The sequence below is a fragment of the Podarcis cretensis genome (assembly GCF_951804945.1).
Source record: "Podarcis cretensis genome assembly, chromosome: 1".
Lineage (NCBI taxonomy): Eukaryota > Metazoa > Chordata > Lepidosauria > Squamata > Lacertidae > Podarcis > Podarcis cretensis.
The window spans coordinates 59,965,033-59,980,393 of record NC_137170.1 but is presented as its reverse complement, the minus strand read 5'-3'; the positions used below and the strand labels follow the sequence as shown (position 1 = coordinate 59,980,393).

Genomic DNA, 15,361 nt, shown 5'->3' with positions numbered 1-15,361 from the left:
CACTGCATTTTTTAATTATTATTTTTGTATTTGGCTAGTGTTAAATCTGCAGAATGTCCGAAAGTTTAATTCCAGAGTGCCAGCTAGCATTACTGTATTGAACAGTGTGTGCTTGGCATTCCACAAAATGCAAAAAAAATGTTCTTGCTTAAAGAAGCTTATAGTTCAGCAACATTTACCTCAAAATAATTTAGTCTTCAATGTGCATATAATGGTTATTGCCTTTTAATTGTGATGGCTCAGCAAAAATGCAGAATTCTAGTGAAATCTGAAAAAAGAATCTTAAACAACTAGCACAGGGGGTAGAAAAGGTATCATGAGCGAATGACAAGTGCTATCCCAGAACAGTTAATTCCAGTTTTGTCAGTTAGGAGTGAAATGCTTTTAACTACTTCAAAGAATCATTGAAAATTAGGTGGGCTGTTGTTGTTTTTTTCCTACTCAGAATTTGTTGAAATAGAAGTCCTAGGTATTTCATTTAATATGTATATTTTACTTTGCAGTGTGCATTGAGCAGAGCTGTGATTTAGGGAAAGTTCCCTGCTCACAAGTACTGCAGATAAATGCCTACAGCCTTACAAGATCAGCTGCCAACCAAAACACACTATAGGAGAGTGAATGTTTCTATTGTGAAATCCTGGCATACTTTTCTCCATGGGCCCCAGGACCATTCGATTTCACTGAGGGGAACTGTGGAGAAAAAGCTTAATGAGAAATTCAGAACTCTTGGTGCTGAAAAGTCAAATGTAGGCCACTAGAATATGTAAAGCATACTTGTTTCTAGAACGCATTCATAAGGAAAAATGTAGTTGCCACAGGCATTTTTTAGTAAGTTTTCCAATAGTTTTCTATTTGCAGTGGTGAGAGGATTTTTGAGACGATACCTCTGGCCATCAAATAGAACAAGAGGTTTTCTGTTGATCAATTGACTGGGGTTTTTAAAACAGGTTTAACAAACAAACAATTGTATTGCCAAACAATGTTTTGTTTTGGTTTTTTAAAAGGCATTAACATGGGAGCAAAGAAGATAATCACCAACAGGTTAGATAGCTATGTTAATTACAAAAACCAAATACAGTGGTACCTCAGGTTACAGATGCTTCAGGTTACAGACTCCACTAACCAGAAATAGTACCTCGGGTTAAGAACTTTGCTTCAGGGTGAGAACAGAAATTACAGCGGCAGCAGGAGGCTCCATTAGCTAAAGTGGTACCTCAGGTTAAGAACAGTTTCAGGTTAAGAATGGACCTCCAGGATGAATTCAGTTCTTAACCTGAGGTACCACTGTAGCTGTTACTGTGAAACTATGACATTAACAGGGCTCAGGGTAGTGTATATGGACCTCCCACTGTCCTGTTAGTTTAATAGTTGGAAAAAATCTATGGTATAGGTTAGGTTGAGCATGTGATTGCTGAATGAGTAATGCCTGAGTCAAGGTTTAAATGCAAGTGCCCCTGTTCCTAGCCTTATACTCTATCCTCTAAGTCAGTGGTTTCCAAAAAGGAGGGTCCATGGTCCTATCCCTTGCCTCCCCCCCCCAACTAGTTTTTTGTCATTTTGTGCATTTTTTCAATATATTGGCCAAAACATTTTTGAAATCACACCACGATAACAATTTTGACCCAGCAATATGCAGCAATATATTGCTTATCGTGCGAGGGAGAGCAGGGAAGCCGGTTTCAAGGCACCGCTGATCTGAACTGCCTTCCCTCACGTTGAGGGAGACCAGGGCAGCTGATCACCCTCACTTCAAGGCACCGTGGCACTACCATCCCCTGGCACTGAGGTGAAACAGTGTTTCTCAGTCAGCAGGAAAGCAGTAGCAGGCACAGTGGATATGCATCTTCACTGGCTGTCACTGCTGGCTGCCCCATGGACAACGGCTTGATCTCTGCGGCTGCTCCTTCCCTCATCCTCACGCCTGGAATCTCCAATTTCATACATCATGATATATCAGAATACTGCAATGTTGAAAATGCTGCTGATATATCACAATGTTGAAAACCAGATATCGCTCAGCCTTAGTCTGTTTTTTAGTGTAACTAAAATCCTTTGCTTATTAGGGGCTACCCACATTTTGTTCAGAAAATTGCTTTGCAGAGGTAACTACCATAGAGTTATCAAAATTTTCAAAAGTAGGGAGTCCGAGGCTTGGCTTTTGAAAAAAGGGGGTCCTCTGTAATCAGCTAATTAGGAACCTCTGCTCTAGGTAGTAATAACTGTTTGTGTTCTTGTTTGAATGTACTATACAGTGGTACCTCGGGTTAAGAACTTAATTCATTCTGGAGGTCCATTCTTAAGCTGAAACTGTTCTTAACCTGAGGTACCACTTTAGCTAATGGGGCCTCCCACTGCCGCCGTGCTACCGCTGTGCGATTTCTGTTCTCATCCTGAAGCAAAGTTCTTAACCTGAGGTACTATTTCTGGGTTAGCGGAGTCTGTAACCTGAAGCGTCTGTAACCCGAGGTACCACTGTAATGTTATAGTAGGTAGTGGGAAAAGATTTGCTGTGCTACTGGGTTTGCCGCTGAGTCTTTGAATGCTAGAGGCTGTGCTCCCTTTGCTATCACAGGACAGCATAGTGAAATACAAAAGGTCAGCTGACATCCAAACAGTGACATTTTTTGCATATTTGATAATATTTGACTGGTATCAAATAGGGCAGGGGTCAGCAACCTTTTTCAGCCATGGGCTGGTCCACCATCCCTCAGACCATGCGGTGGGCCGGACTATATTTTGAAGAAAAAAATGAATTCCTGTGCCCCACAAATAACCCAGAGATGCATTTAAAATAAAAGGACACATTCTATTAATGTAAAAACACGCTGATTCCTGGACCGTCCATGGGCTGGATTGAGAAGGCGATTGGGCCACATCCAGCCCATGGGCCTTAGGTTGCCTACCCCTGAAATAGACTGTCAGTTGTCCAGTGTGTCAATCCTACCCTAGCAGCAACTTTGGCCTGTGTTATAGCTGGAATGTGTTGTGGGAAAGCATGTTTGATTATGTGATGCTTCCTGGAATTATCTAATTTGTATGCACAACAGTATTTCAACTGTTCTACAGTATGTTTTTTGCTGTTCATTTTGAAAGAGTCCATTTTTAAAAATAAGTAATTGATATCTTTGTGTTCTCAAAATAGTTCATGAGATATGCTTATTTTTATCTGTAAAGATAAAGTCAGAAGTCTAATTGAATAAAAATATGCAAAGCATCTGCAAGCAGTAGAATGACACATGGTTCTACTGTTTGCATCTGGTGTAAATCCAAGAAGTACCCTTGGACAGATGACTGTCTCCAATATGGCGTCAGAAAGTGGTGGGAAGCTAATTTAAGATCATTCATCTAGTAGTGCTGTCATTTTCCAGTAATGTATACCAAGCTTTTGTACTGGAAAAAACATTTGTATCCAGAAGTGTTGTAATGCTTTAGTTACAGAGTACTACAGTTTCAGTAATCCTAAAACCCAATTTCCAAGATACCAAGAATGAAGAACGTTTAAAGTAGTTGCCATAAATACTCATAAAAAATTCAGTCAGAAAGATGAAGAAACGAGTCCCACTCTTTAGATATAAAGAAATTTAATCGAGTTAAATATTTTTACCTGCACATTCCTCAACTTATTCTGTATTATGTCCCCACATCAGTCAAATTAAGGAAATATATTTTAGATTTCACTCAAAATGTGTTTCATTCAGTCAGTTAACTTTGGACCTGCAGTTTCATAATAGAACACTAACATTTCTAAAGAAGATCTATTGAAGCTTGACAATCACCTCAGTTAAGCTAAGGAAATCTACTATTGTAAATGATCTTGCGTGTGCTTATAACTGGCTATGCATCTTTAAACGCTCCTGTAAATGATCTTACATGTGCATATATGAAATATACAACACAGGATGTGGTTTATTGCTGAAAACATTACAATAATTTGTTTTTAGTCATCATAAGAAGCATTGTTGCCTAGCTGGCAACATAAGTGTTTTGAAATACATTGAAAAGAAAATATTGCTTTGAGTTGCATTCTATTCAAATGCTTGACAGAATGGCATTTCCATCCAAGTTCTTGTTACACTTTTATAGCTTGTTCATATGTCACTAGAGAAGCTTTAGGGTCAAAGTATATTGTTGTTAATTTGCTAGTGTATTAAACGTTAGGGGGAGTATAATATAGTTAGCCCCCTTGCACTCATGGAAGGGGTTTCCTCCAGCAGATACCAGATCAAAGGTGCAGATTAAATGTGGCTGCTTATGAGTCTCCCATTCTAGATGCAAAATGAATGGTATAAAGTAACACAAAAGAAGGGAAAGCATGCGTGACTTTTAAATTTAGTCAAAAGGCTTTTATAATCTTAGATTCTAGATTTTTTAAAAAATGCATGTTTCATTGTTTTCTGCTCGTAACATATACCGTATTTTTTGCTCTATAGGACGCACAGGACCATAGGACGCACTGGACCATAGGAGGGGGAGAACAGGAAAAAAAATTCTCCCCCTCTCTGCTCAGCGCCCCTTCAGCAAAGCTGTAGGAGAAACTGAGCCCCTTCCATTTCTCCTGCCGCTTCACTGAAGGGGCGCTGCGCAAAGAGGGGGAGATTTTTTTTTTCTTGTTCTCCCCCTCTAAAACAAGGTGCATTCTGTGCATTCAGGGTGCGTTCACCCAAAGCCTCCGGAGCCCAGTGGGAGTTCCTTTCGACCTGCTCTTTGGGTTTGGCGGGGGAAACCGCTGCTTTCCCCCTCCGCCAGCCCCATAGACCAGGTGGGGCACGCCACCTTCCCACTGCCCCCCGAGCTTGTGGGGCTGGCGGTGGGGGGAAGCGTTGCAGCCTTCCCCCCACCTTTGTACAGCCTTCGTAGCCTCTGCAGGGCAGTGGGGTGAAGGCACCCCGCTGCCCTGCGGAGGCTTTGTGCAGCCACCCGAAAGCTAGAACAGCGAGACGGAGTGCTCCTCAGTGCTCTGTCTCCCTGTTCTGGCTTTGGGCTTAGCCACGCAGCCTGCATTCGCTCTATAGGACGCACACACATTTCCCCTTAATTTTTGTAGGGGAAAAAGTGTGTCCTATAGAGCGAAAAATATGGTACATACTAAAAAGATGCATGCATCTTTGGTTAGATTTTCTTTATTTATAAAAAATGTTTATATACCAGTATGTCATTTTTTTTAAAAAAATCAAAGCAGTTTAGAACAGTAAAACATAAAACTCTACAATATAAACCATATTAAAAAGTTAAAAACAGACATCAATTAAGCATTGTGGAAAGATGTATTCAAACTGCCTATGTGGGCCTGGCAGAATAGAAAATTTTCAGCATGCATTTAAAAGTTGTTTTGTATTCTTTGTTTTATAGAATATATATAATAATGTTATGTTACTAAGCAATTTAAAAAAAAAACAAGAAAAAATTTACAACCCCCCCCCCCCCAAGCATGCATTTAAAAGTTGTCACAAAAGGTGCCTGCTGAATCACTATTGGCAGAGTATTTCGCCAATGATCAGGGTGATGGAAGTTGTAATTCAACAACACTTGGAGGCTAACCCTGTCATAAAATGTTTGTTAAATAATGTGGTCGTACTACTTTGATGAAAGTACATCTAAGTCTAAGAAGCATTGTCATCCAAATTGGTATTTGTAAATTTTAGGGAATGTGTGTTAATGTTTTCTATATTAAAGTGACAGGCCATATATTCACACAGATGGAATGTATATGTACACCCCACCCTTGCAGCTTGCCGCAGTTAAGGTCATCTATAGAATATAATAACACTTAATAAAATAGCCATTTAAAGTACAAGAGAGACAAACTGAGCAGATAAAATGGTCATTAGATAGAAACATTATCTACTTAGTTGGAACAGAAGCCTTCTGAAACAAAAACAAAAAAATCCTGAACTATTCAACAAAAATAACAAGGGGGAGTCCAGCTGAATCTGAAAGCTAGACTATAGACAAGAAATATCTTGGAAGTAGGGGCATGAGCTAAATCCTTTATAACCTCAGTTAGAATGGAAGGCCACCACCTGTACAGCAGTAAAGATCAGCCTTGTTATATAAACTTTCTACATAGGATAGCTGAATGAGCTCCACAAATGCTTTCCTGATTACCTTCTTGATCTTCAGTGTTCTGTTATGCAATCAGAAGTCTGTGGTGCGACTGAAACGGCAATATAGGATACATCCCTATTCTAAAAGAGAGGTGGAAACCTCAAGCCCAGCTGCTGAATGTGAGCCTCCAACCCCACCCCACCCTTTACGTGGCCCTTGGACCTTGGAACTCTCCATGGGCTGCAACTCTCACCAGTCTTCCTTCATACCCTCCTTGAGGCAGGTGGGTGCATTTAGAAACCCCTGGCTTCTGTGTGGCTGGGAGCTATCTTATTGTACAAAGGTTAAGAGGCATATCCATTATTCTACCCACTTTTGCCTTGGACCACACACACCTTTGTCTCCAGGTTTGCCCATTATTCTCCTAAAATATGATCCTTAGACACCCCCCCCCCCAACTTAGGGCTAGGAAATTATTTTTCCTAAGACAATCCATTGCAAGCCTAACTATGACCATAATAAGAGAAGGCAAGATTTACAACGTGCGGCCAATTTTTGTTGTAAGTGTAGCGCTTGTCCTTTTCTGGTTTTGGTAGATCTTTGAGCAAGATCCCCCAAGTGGGGATACTTCTTCTGGCCTTCAGTTACTGTTGCTCGTACACTAACCCTCTTTCTTCTGGTCCAGTCTAGATAGCTAGCATGAGAGAGTGGACAAGGTGAAGTGGAGATCACTCCTCTTCCTCTTGTCACTGCTTGCTCATTGATGGCTGTGCAGCAACAGCAAGGAGGAGCAGAACTGGATCAGAAAGCTTGCTGAGGCAATAACCTTGGCAGGTGTTTGATGACATGGACTCCTGACAACAAACATAGGGTAGAACACACATTCTGTTTCCACCAGTTGTCTTTAAAACTCAGGAGATGTTTCTCTACCATAAATCAAGGCGAGGAAGGTGTGACTTCCAGTGGCTTAGAAGTGGGCAAGAAGGTCAATTGTTAATCCTTCTCTTTCTGGGTGCTTTTTTTCCTCTCTACCTAGCAAGGACTCCTAGACTGTGCTTCCATCTGGAAGTGAGTTTGGGGGATTGTACTTAAGTGAATAGTGAATGGCTTCTTTGCTAGCAGTCTCAGCCTGCTTTAAAGTGGAAAACCTATAGCTGAGTTTTGCAGACAGGCAGTGGAGATGGAATGGGTAGGCCTGCCCTGAAATGTAATGGCAATGCAAGATGCACTGAGCAGGGCTATTAAATGGAACAGAATGGTGTAGTAGCAGGTGGGAAATTCATTTTGCTCGGTGGTGGGAGACAGGAGGACTAATTTGCTAATTTTATTACTAGCATTAATATTCTACCATTCTATAAAAACTGAAGTTGGTAGAAGAGGTGAGAGTAGGATTGCCTTAGCATAATGCTGCTTTGCTTTTATTTGTTGCCTAACATGTAATTCATTTGTTTGGATGTATTAATAATGAATTCATTCTTGTTTGCTTCGATTCTAGGAGTTTGCGGCACTTACTAAAGAACTTAATGTTTGCAGAGAACAACTCCTTGAAAGGGAAGAAGAAATTGCAGAACTGAAAGCAGAACGAAATAATACAAGGGTTAGTTAATTATCTGATATCATTTTGTTGCTATTGCATACAATGTTGCTTTTGACTTTGCTTTTTAAATTAAAGGGGGAAGTGAATGGATAGAACCTTAAGCTATGCTCTTACCTTTCTGAATATGGTGCTTCTGTGTGACATGTATGTTTGGGATGTGCAAGGCTTGAAAAAATGAATGAATGAATGAATAAATAAATAAATAAATTATATAAATATGCAACCATCAAATCAAAATCAGATAAGCCACAGATTGCACTAATAGGGCAATGTGTATAACAATGTTATATGCAAGCTGTATTGAGCTAAAAATGCTGCAAACCAGGAAGTTAGTAAATGAGTTGTGAGTATGTTTGTGGAAGAGGAAGTATTAACAGCCCAAGGATGACCAAACAGTGTTATTGCCTGGTGTTGCATGCAGACTAACCCAGTACAGTGGTACCTTGGAAGTCAAACGGAATCCGTTCCGGAAGTCCGTTTGACTTCCAAAACATTTGGAAACCAAGGTGCTGCTTCCAGTTGGCTGCAGGAAGCTCCAGCCAAGCAGAAGCTGCGGAAGCCACGTTGGATGTTCGGGTTCCAAAGAACGTTCGCAAACCGGAACACTCACTTCCGGGTTTGCGGCGTTCAGGAGCCAAAACGTTCGACTCACAAGGCATTCGGGATCCAAGGTATGACTGTATGAATTTATGCTGGGAAATGTAGTAGAGTGGCTCATGGGTGCATGCCTACTACATGTGTGGGAATGGATATCTTCCTTTTGTACCTACATATTCCACACAGTGAATTTTGGTGTTAATGCAGCAAATATGACTCCTGTGTGATAAAGTATGAATTTGTCCTTACTAGTCAAATGTATTTTTCTGAATGCTGAACTTAAGAGTTTCAGAATGAAATCATAATCATAAATTGCCACCAGGTATGATTTCTTGCCAGTATTGCCCATCGTAAGCTTCGGATATAACATTATTAGCTAAACGTACTGTTTTACTGAGTTCTGGAAATCCCCAGGAGTGCAACCAAAAGCTTGCATGTTTGGACTGGTAGCTCTTGGAGATCTCATCATCTTTACTCCTCCAGGCATAGTTTTGAGAATCAGCTTGAATTTATATTTGGTAGTCAGTGCCAGTAGTTGATTACTTGCCATTGAATCTTTCTAGTTATGTAGGATTAACCCACTTATGTTTCAGTATGGTAATAATAGTATAATTAGAGCATTTGTGATTCAGCTGTGTAAGGAATTTTTTTTTTTTAAGTGTCATTGGATTTCCAAATGAAATGTATAACTGCTCAAGATCTTAGGAATCATCTTTTGACCTTTTGGGTAATTTTGTCATTCTTTATTTCATCAAATTAGGGCAATACCACACCAGCAAATTTAGCAGCAAGACAGAGCCATCTAAAAACACAGTAGCAGTTCCTGTCTATTTGGGGAAATTCCCAGTATTCAGGAGTATATTTGTAAACTAAAAGGGAGTAGGGATAAAAATCCCATATGGCCTAACAGGGAACTATTCTCAGTGGCTTCTGCAACTTCTGGAATGGTGTGTGTGTGTGTTGGTGGGAGGATATAGTATATTGCAGATAAGAGGGAATTGGCCTCTTTGAACCAGGTTGGGGAAGGCAGTCTAGCAACAGCTGAAGGACCATGGGTTAGCCAGTTTTACATGGGAGCTTAAATTCTCATAATGCTGAACTCTGTATCCTTTGTGAAAAACACTGCATAGCAATTCTGCTTAATACAATTATAAATGATGCTCAAATTTGCTGTTGTCACTAGTTAAGTAACTTATTGGATCTCAGCTAAAAACACTGCAGGTGATTTATCATTCTGTAGGAGACTTTTGCAATTAACTTGCTATGGATGGATCTGGGACCTCTGCAAGGAGGAAAGCAGCTAGGGAGGGCAGTTCTTAGGAAAGGCTAAGCATTTCAGTGGATTTGAAGTGGTGAGGATATAAGACATGTAGAGGTAGATTGTGTAGTTTTATCCTTAGTGAGAAGCTTCCCTGGCTATTAAAGGAATCTCTATAAAGGCTGAGATTACAAGAGAGCCTTGATATATGTAAAAATAAATTGCTGGCAGATTATTTTTCTGACTTGAGGAAAAAAGAAAACTTTTGAAAATGTCTTCCTATTTTTTTTTTTTTTTGGTTAGCAAAGTACATGGTTTTTTCCTCAGTTGAATTTGCTATGAAACTTTCTGGGCTACACAATTTTTCAGGCAGTCAAAGTTAAAAGAGATCATTTTTAAGACAAACATAATTCTGTAACTCATGTGGTCATAAACAATCCATCATTGCGGGTTTGGGGTACACATTGCATCATGATTTTATTTTCAAACAATAGCATAGCGTTTCTCTTCAGATGCTTAGAATGGAATTCATCTGTCTTCCTCATCTAAATTTTGGTTATTTTTCAGCTGCTGTTAGAGCATTTGGAATGTCTTGTCTCCCGGCATGAGCGATCTCTTAGAATGACTGTAGTAAAGAGACAGGCTCAATCTCCAGCAGGCGTTTCTAGTGAAGTAGAAGTTCTCAAAGCACTAAAATCCCTATTTGAACACCACAAAGCCCTTGATGAAAAGGTAAATGTACTGAGTGCATTGTTTATTATTTGAGAAATGTATAATAAATGGTTATGGCAAACTAATTAAGCGCATTAGTGTAAAAACAGTCTGTCGTTCAAAATTACTCATGTAAGTAATAAATGCAAGTGGAAAAAATAGCTGGCTGACTTGTAAAACTTGTTTGTCTTGGTAATAACTAGCTTACCTTTGTAAGTTTACCTTGTTATAACTAGCTTACCTTTCTAAGCAGGTGTCAGCCATTGAATTGGTCTTCTGAGGCAGTCCCCTTGGTAAAACAAACAGAAAAAATGAAAATCATATTTGCCTTCTACTTTTGTTCAGCTGAAGCTTGATAGTACTGCTGTCTACTCCAAAATATAGATGCCAGGAAAGTGGTGGCAATGTCAAATTGGAGTACGACAATCTTTTATTATGGTGCCTTCCCAGTCCCCTTTCATCCGTTTAGTTCAACTCTTCGTCCCCCTTTTTGCTTCATTCTGTTTCTTCCTCCCTTTTCCCCAGCTTTTGGTATGTGCATAGGGGAAGAGACAGGAAATCAAAACACTTTAGTGCATTTGGGTGGTGGGTGGGATCTGTGCCACTTTTAAATTGTGATATAGGAAAAAGAAGAAGTGGTAAGAGCAGAGGGGCCAGCTTAGCCTAATACTGTTAGACGTATATGCTGTAATGCAAGAGAGAGCTTAGCTTCTTCAAGTCCCCTTCCTGACTTCTTTCCCTTCTGAGGGTTGGGACACCCTTCTGAAAAGGTGGGCTGTGATGTAGGGGGCTGAGGGGAAAGGGGATCACTGAAAACAGTGGGGTCATGAGGGAGACGGGGAGGCAGGGAATTCATCCAGTTGCCTCCTGTGTGTTTTTTCTATGGATCCAGTTCAGTATGACTATATGACTGTCCATCAAACAGTATGGACAGGCTTTGTGAAATTTGCAGTTGAAGTCCCAGTGACTTCAGAAGAGGCTTATCCTTAACTTTGGTTGAACTGTGCCCTTATTTCCCATTTCATAGAGAACAGTATTCTGTTCAGTAGCTTCCATCTCTTTCTTTTGGGAAGTTCTGGGCATTTAGCCTTTTGAGTAAGCAATCTTACTCAAATCAATAAACAAGTTCATTTATTTAAATTAATCTACTCTGCGTATGACTAACATCAAATGGCACACCTGGTCTTTAAGCAAATATTTCATTAGTAGAAAAGCCATGGACGGTGGCTTTGATTGTAAGGATTGTGAGCAGAAATTTGCTCATGGAGTAAGACTTTAGATGTGGTGTAGGGATTGTAGGTGGGTTGGGTTGTGGAAATGAGAATCTTCTACATGATCAAGATTTACCCTTATGCTTGGGTTTTATCGGATCCAGACCCATAAGGTTTATACAGCGTATTCACAGGTGACATGTTGATTAATTGAAACTTTTATATTTTAATTGTTACAACAACCAATCTCTATGCTTGTTTAGCCAAGAAAGATGAAATACAATATGATAAAATCAATATATTTAAAATCAGTTCATCCTATCTAACCATGATATTGTTACCAGTCCACATTTCTGTAGTATAAAGGTAAAGGTAAAGGTACCCCTGCCCATACGGGCCAGTCTTGACAGACTCTGGGGTTGTGCGCCCATCTCACTTAAGAGGCCAGGGGCCAGCGCTGTCTGGAGACACTTCCGGGTCACGTGGCCAGCGTGACATCGCTGCTCTGGCGAGCCAGAGTCGCACACGGAAACGCCGTTTACCTTCCCGCTGGTAAGCGGTCCCTATTTATCTACTTGCACCCGGAGGTGCTTTCGAACTGCTAGGTTGGCAGGCGCTGGGACCGAGCAGCGGGAGCGCACCCTGCCGCAGGGATTCGAACCGCCGACCTTTCGATCGGCAAGTCCTAGGCGCTGAGGCTTTAACCCACAGCGCCACCTGCGTCCCTATTTCTGTAGTATAGCTAATACTATACTCTTAAGCTTGTCTGAGCCAGAGGTTCATTGCCTGCAAATGAAATAGGAGTTCTGAATGTATATTGGCTCCATATTGATTTTGCATAAGCTGCTTGTTGTTTGTCATTCCATTGATATTGGAAGAAACGTTTCGGTTGCTACTTCATTGTTTTTAAGAATTTAAAGATAAAGTTCATTGCCAAAAATAAATATATAACTGCATGTAAATCAAAACTTCTGCACAGTTTAGTTTTGGAATTGTTTGTGTTCATACCTTGGCTCTATCTTTTTTAGGTAAGGGAAAGATTACGAGTAGCACTTGAAAGATGTAGCTTGTTGGAGGAAGAACTGGGTACTACACACAAGGAGGTAGGTCATTTCCTTAAAACAAAACTCCTCTTGTCAGCTCTGAAGGAGCTATTGACTTTTTGAGGGGCCCAAAGAACTATGACTGAAAGAAAAGGGTTAGAATCAGTGAAATGCTGCCATTGCATCTCTTGGTCCTGCTGCAAATTCTAAACACTGATTCAAAAGTTTGTGAAGCAGTGTGTCTTCATTCATTCACTTTATTATTTGTGTACCACTTTCTGACAACTCCCCCCTCAAACTCAGAGCAGCCTACAACAAAAATACGGATGCATTTCAAACACTGCCCCCCCCCTCAAATCATAGCACAGGAAAACAATAACATAGTAACAATTTCATAATACATTGCAAAACAAAAATATAATAACATACCCAGAAACACATTCCTATACTATAAATATATAACAAGATTAAACAACATGCAGCATTCATACAAAAATAACAAGGGAGTTTCACAGTTTCACCTTAGTCCTAGAAATTCCCCTCCCTTGATGTTGCTCATAGTCCCTCTCCTGCAGCAGCTTCTTTGAAGGCTTCCCAAGGGCAAAGGGTGGGGTAGCTAGAAACACCCCTCCCTGTCTTCTGCTGGATAGGGACTTTGTGCAGCTTGGTGATGTTGGGAATACGTTTTCCATGGAGTCTTCTCTCTAAATGCAATCTTTTCAGCTGTGGACATGTCACTGCAAAGTTTCAGTCAGTCCTAAGAGCCAATTCACCCAATTCCATTTATTTATTAAGTAAATAGCAGTCATAGATCATTTGTTTTGCAGAAGGTTTCCTGTCTGACAGTTGAGTACTCCTCAAAGGCAAGCTTACCATTTGACAAATATCCTCTAAATAGAGTATAGAAATCAGTTCCAGTTCTGCTTTAAAATTGAGGGTGGTAGTATATCTGTTCCCTATTCATTCATAAATGCAGAATTTCCATCTTTGCAAATGTTGTTAACTGCTCCTTTTTAAATTTCTGAATTAATATTCTTTATTACCATAACTGAAACAATACTTTAATTTCATTTTCAGTTAATGATTTTGAAAGAACAGAACAATCAGAAAAGAACTCAAGCTGATGGGATGCCTGATGTTAATCATGATCAGGAGAATGCACCTAGCACTAATGGGAAGGTAGGTGGAAACCTTGATCTTGTAGGGCCTGTTCACTCATCATTTCTGGGGAAATAAATCTTAAACACAGTGTGGGTCTCAGGTGCACCTACACCATGATCTCATTCCAATGAGAAAGTATTGAGCGAAAGCAGCTTTATACAAACATAAATGTGTTGTCTCTGTCATCTCCTGATCAAATGCTCCAAATCTTTTCAGGTAATGGGTTTGTGGTACAGAAAACACCATTTTCAAATAAACATGGTTTCAGTTTGATTTACTCATTGTTTCTTGAATCTCTGGCAATGAGACCAGAGACTTATCCTTTTGAATCTTTTCCTCCTAGGAAATAGTAAATGAGCAGACCTTAATCATGCCTGAATTATGATAGCTTTAACTTGAAAAATTATGGTAGTATGTAGTACATCATATTGTACTGGTCTTCTAAAAATAATAATTTTATTTCCATATAGAGATCTTCCAATGGCTCTCTAAGTCATGATGAAGACCTTGCTAAAGTAATAGAACTTCAAGATGTCATAGAGATGCAAACTAAAGAGCAGGCTCAAATGAAAGAACGTATAACGGCCCTTTCTAACAGAGTAGCAGAACTGGAAGAAGATCTTGATACTGCTAGGAAAGATCTAATAAAATCTGAAGAAATGAACACAAAGTTGCAAAGAGATGTAAGAGAGGTAAGGAAATGTCAGTTTAAAATGTTTTGTTTGTGACTTAACGGAAGGATTGAGCAAACATATTTTAATAAACTCTCAAGTGGAATTTTAAAACTTGTATTTGTAGTTGGCTGCATGAACTTCTGCTCAAAAATTCTCTTTTTTTCTGGGTTTTACATGCAGTGTGAATCTTGATTTGGCAGCTATATAAATTAATGTTCTGATCGGGGGGAAATCCAAGTCTGTTTTTATTAACGTCTGCATAGGCTGGCACCTGATTAATATGATTACTGGTGGATCTTGAAAAGATGAGCACCTCCTATTAAAAGGGCTAAAGTAACCACATCACATACTTTGGTATTGAGTATATACATAGACTAGGGTTTCAAAGAACTATTTAGGCTTAAAGCTTACAATTACCCCTGTAAATCTTGACTGTTTTGCTTGGAACAACCTACAATTATTCCTTATCACAACTTCTTTTGAAGCACTCCTCATTTTCCAAAGCATATTATCATAGATTGGAAACTTTTGCAAATCTTGATCTTGAACTTGTTGTCAAGACCCACGAAGTAAAAGAAAGGTGCAATTATTTCAAAGGATCTTTTGATCACTCTTATATTTCCATGCCTGATTTCTCAAGACAGTCTATTAAACACACTTAATGAAGAGAGACTATTTAACACTTGGGGACTATGTATTTCCTTAATCTCCTTACAATTTTTACAACTTAGGCAATGGCTCAAAAGGAAGATATGGAAGAGCGAATCACAACCCTTGAAAAACGCTACCTCGCTGCACAACGTGAAGCTACATCCGTGCATGACCTCAATGATAAACTTGAAAACGAAATTGCTAATAAAGATTCTCTGCACCGACAGGTAGAAACTGCTACTTATAAAGCAAAACTTTATCGAGCTGTGGTAGCTCCCCATAATCTGCTTAACATACTTGATATGAGAAATATGAAAGAGACAACTTTGCAGCAGTGCAGGTAGAATGCCATGCATTCACAAAGAATTAAATAACTGGTTTTATGCAACAGTTTTGTGAGAACAAGACCACTT

At 39.7% G+C, this 15,361-nt stretch overlaps 1 protein-coding gene across 9 annotated transcripts in view; it reads left to right on the top strand.

The window, feature by feature from the left end:
• Positions 1 to 15,361, top strand: part of PPFIA1 (PTPRF interacting protein alpha 1) — a 63,621-nt gene that overhangs the window by 11,281 nt on the left and 36,979 nt on the right. For all 9 annotated transcript variants that reach the window (XR_013842580.1, XM_079991326.1, XM_079991325.1 and 6 more), the window contains exons 3-8: positions 7,541 to 7,642; positions 10,065 to 10,229; positions 12,448 to 12,522; positions 13,540 to 13,641; positions 14,094 to 14,315; positions 15,029 to 15,175. Coding sequence is in view for 8 of the 9 variants with exons in the window: in XM_079991326.1 (XP_079847452.1) it covers positions 7,541 to 7,642; positions 10,065 to 10,229; positions 12,448 to 12,522; positions 13,540 to 13,641; positions 14,094 to 14,315; positions 15,029 to 15,175 (813 nt within the window). In the remaining variant the exon portion in view is untranslated. The remainder of the gene's footprint in view (positions 1 to 7,540; positions 7,643 to 10,064; positions 10,230 to 12,447; positions 12,523 to 13,539; positions 13,642 to 14,093; positions 14,316 to 15,028; positions 15,176 to 15,361) is intronic.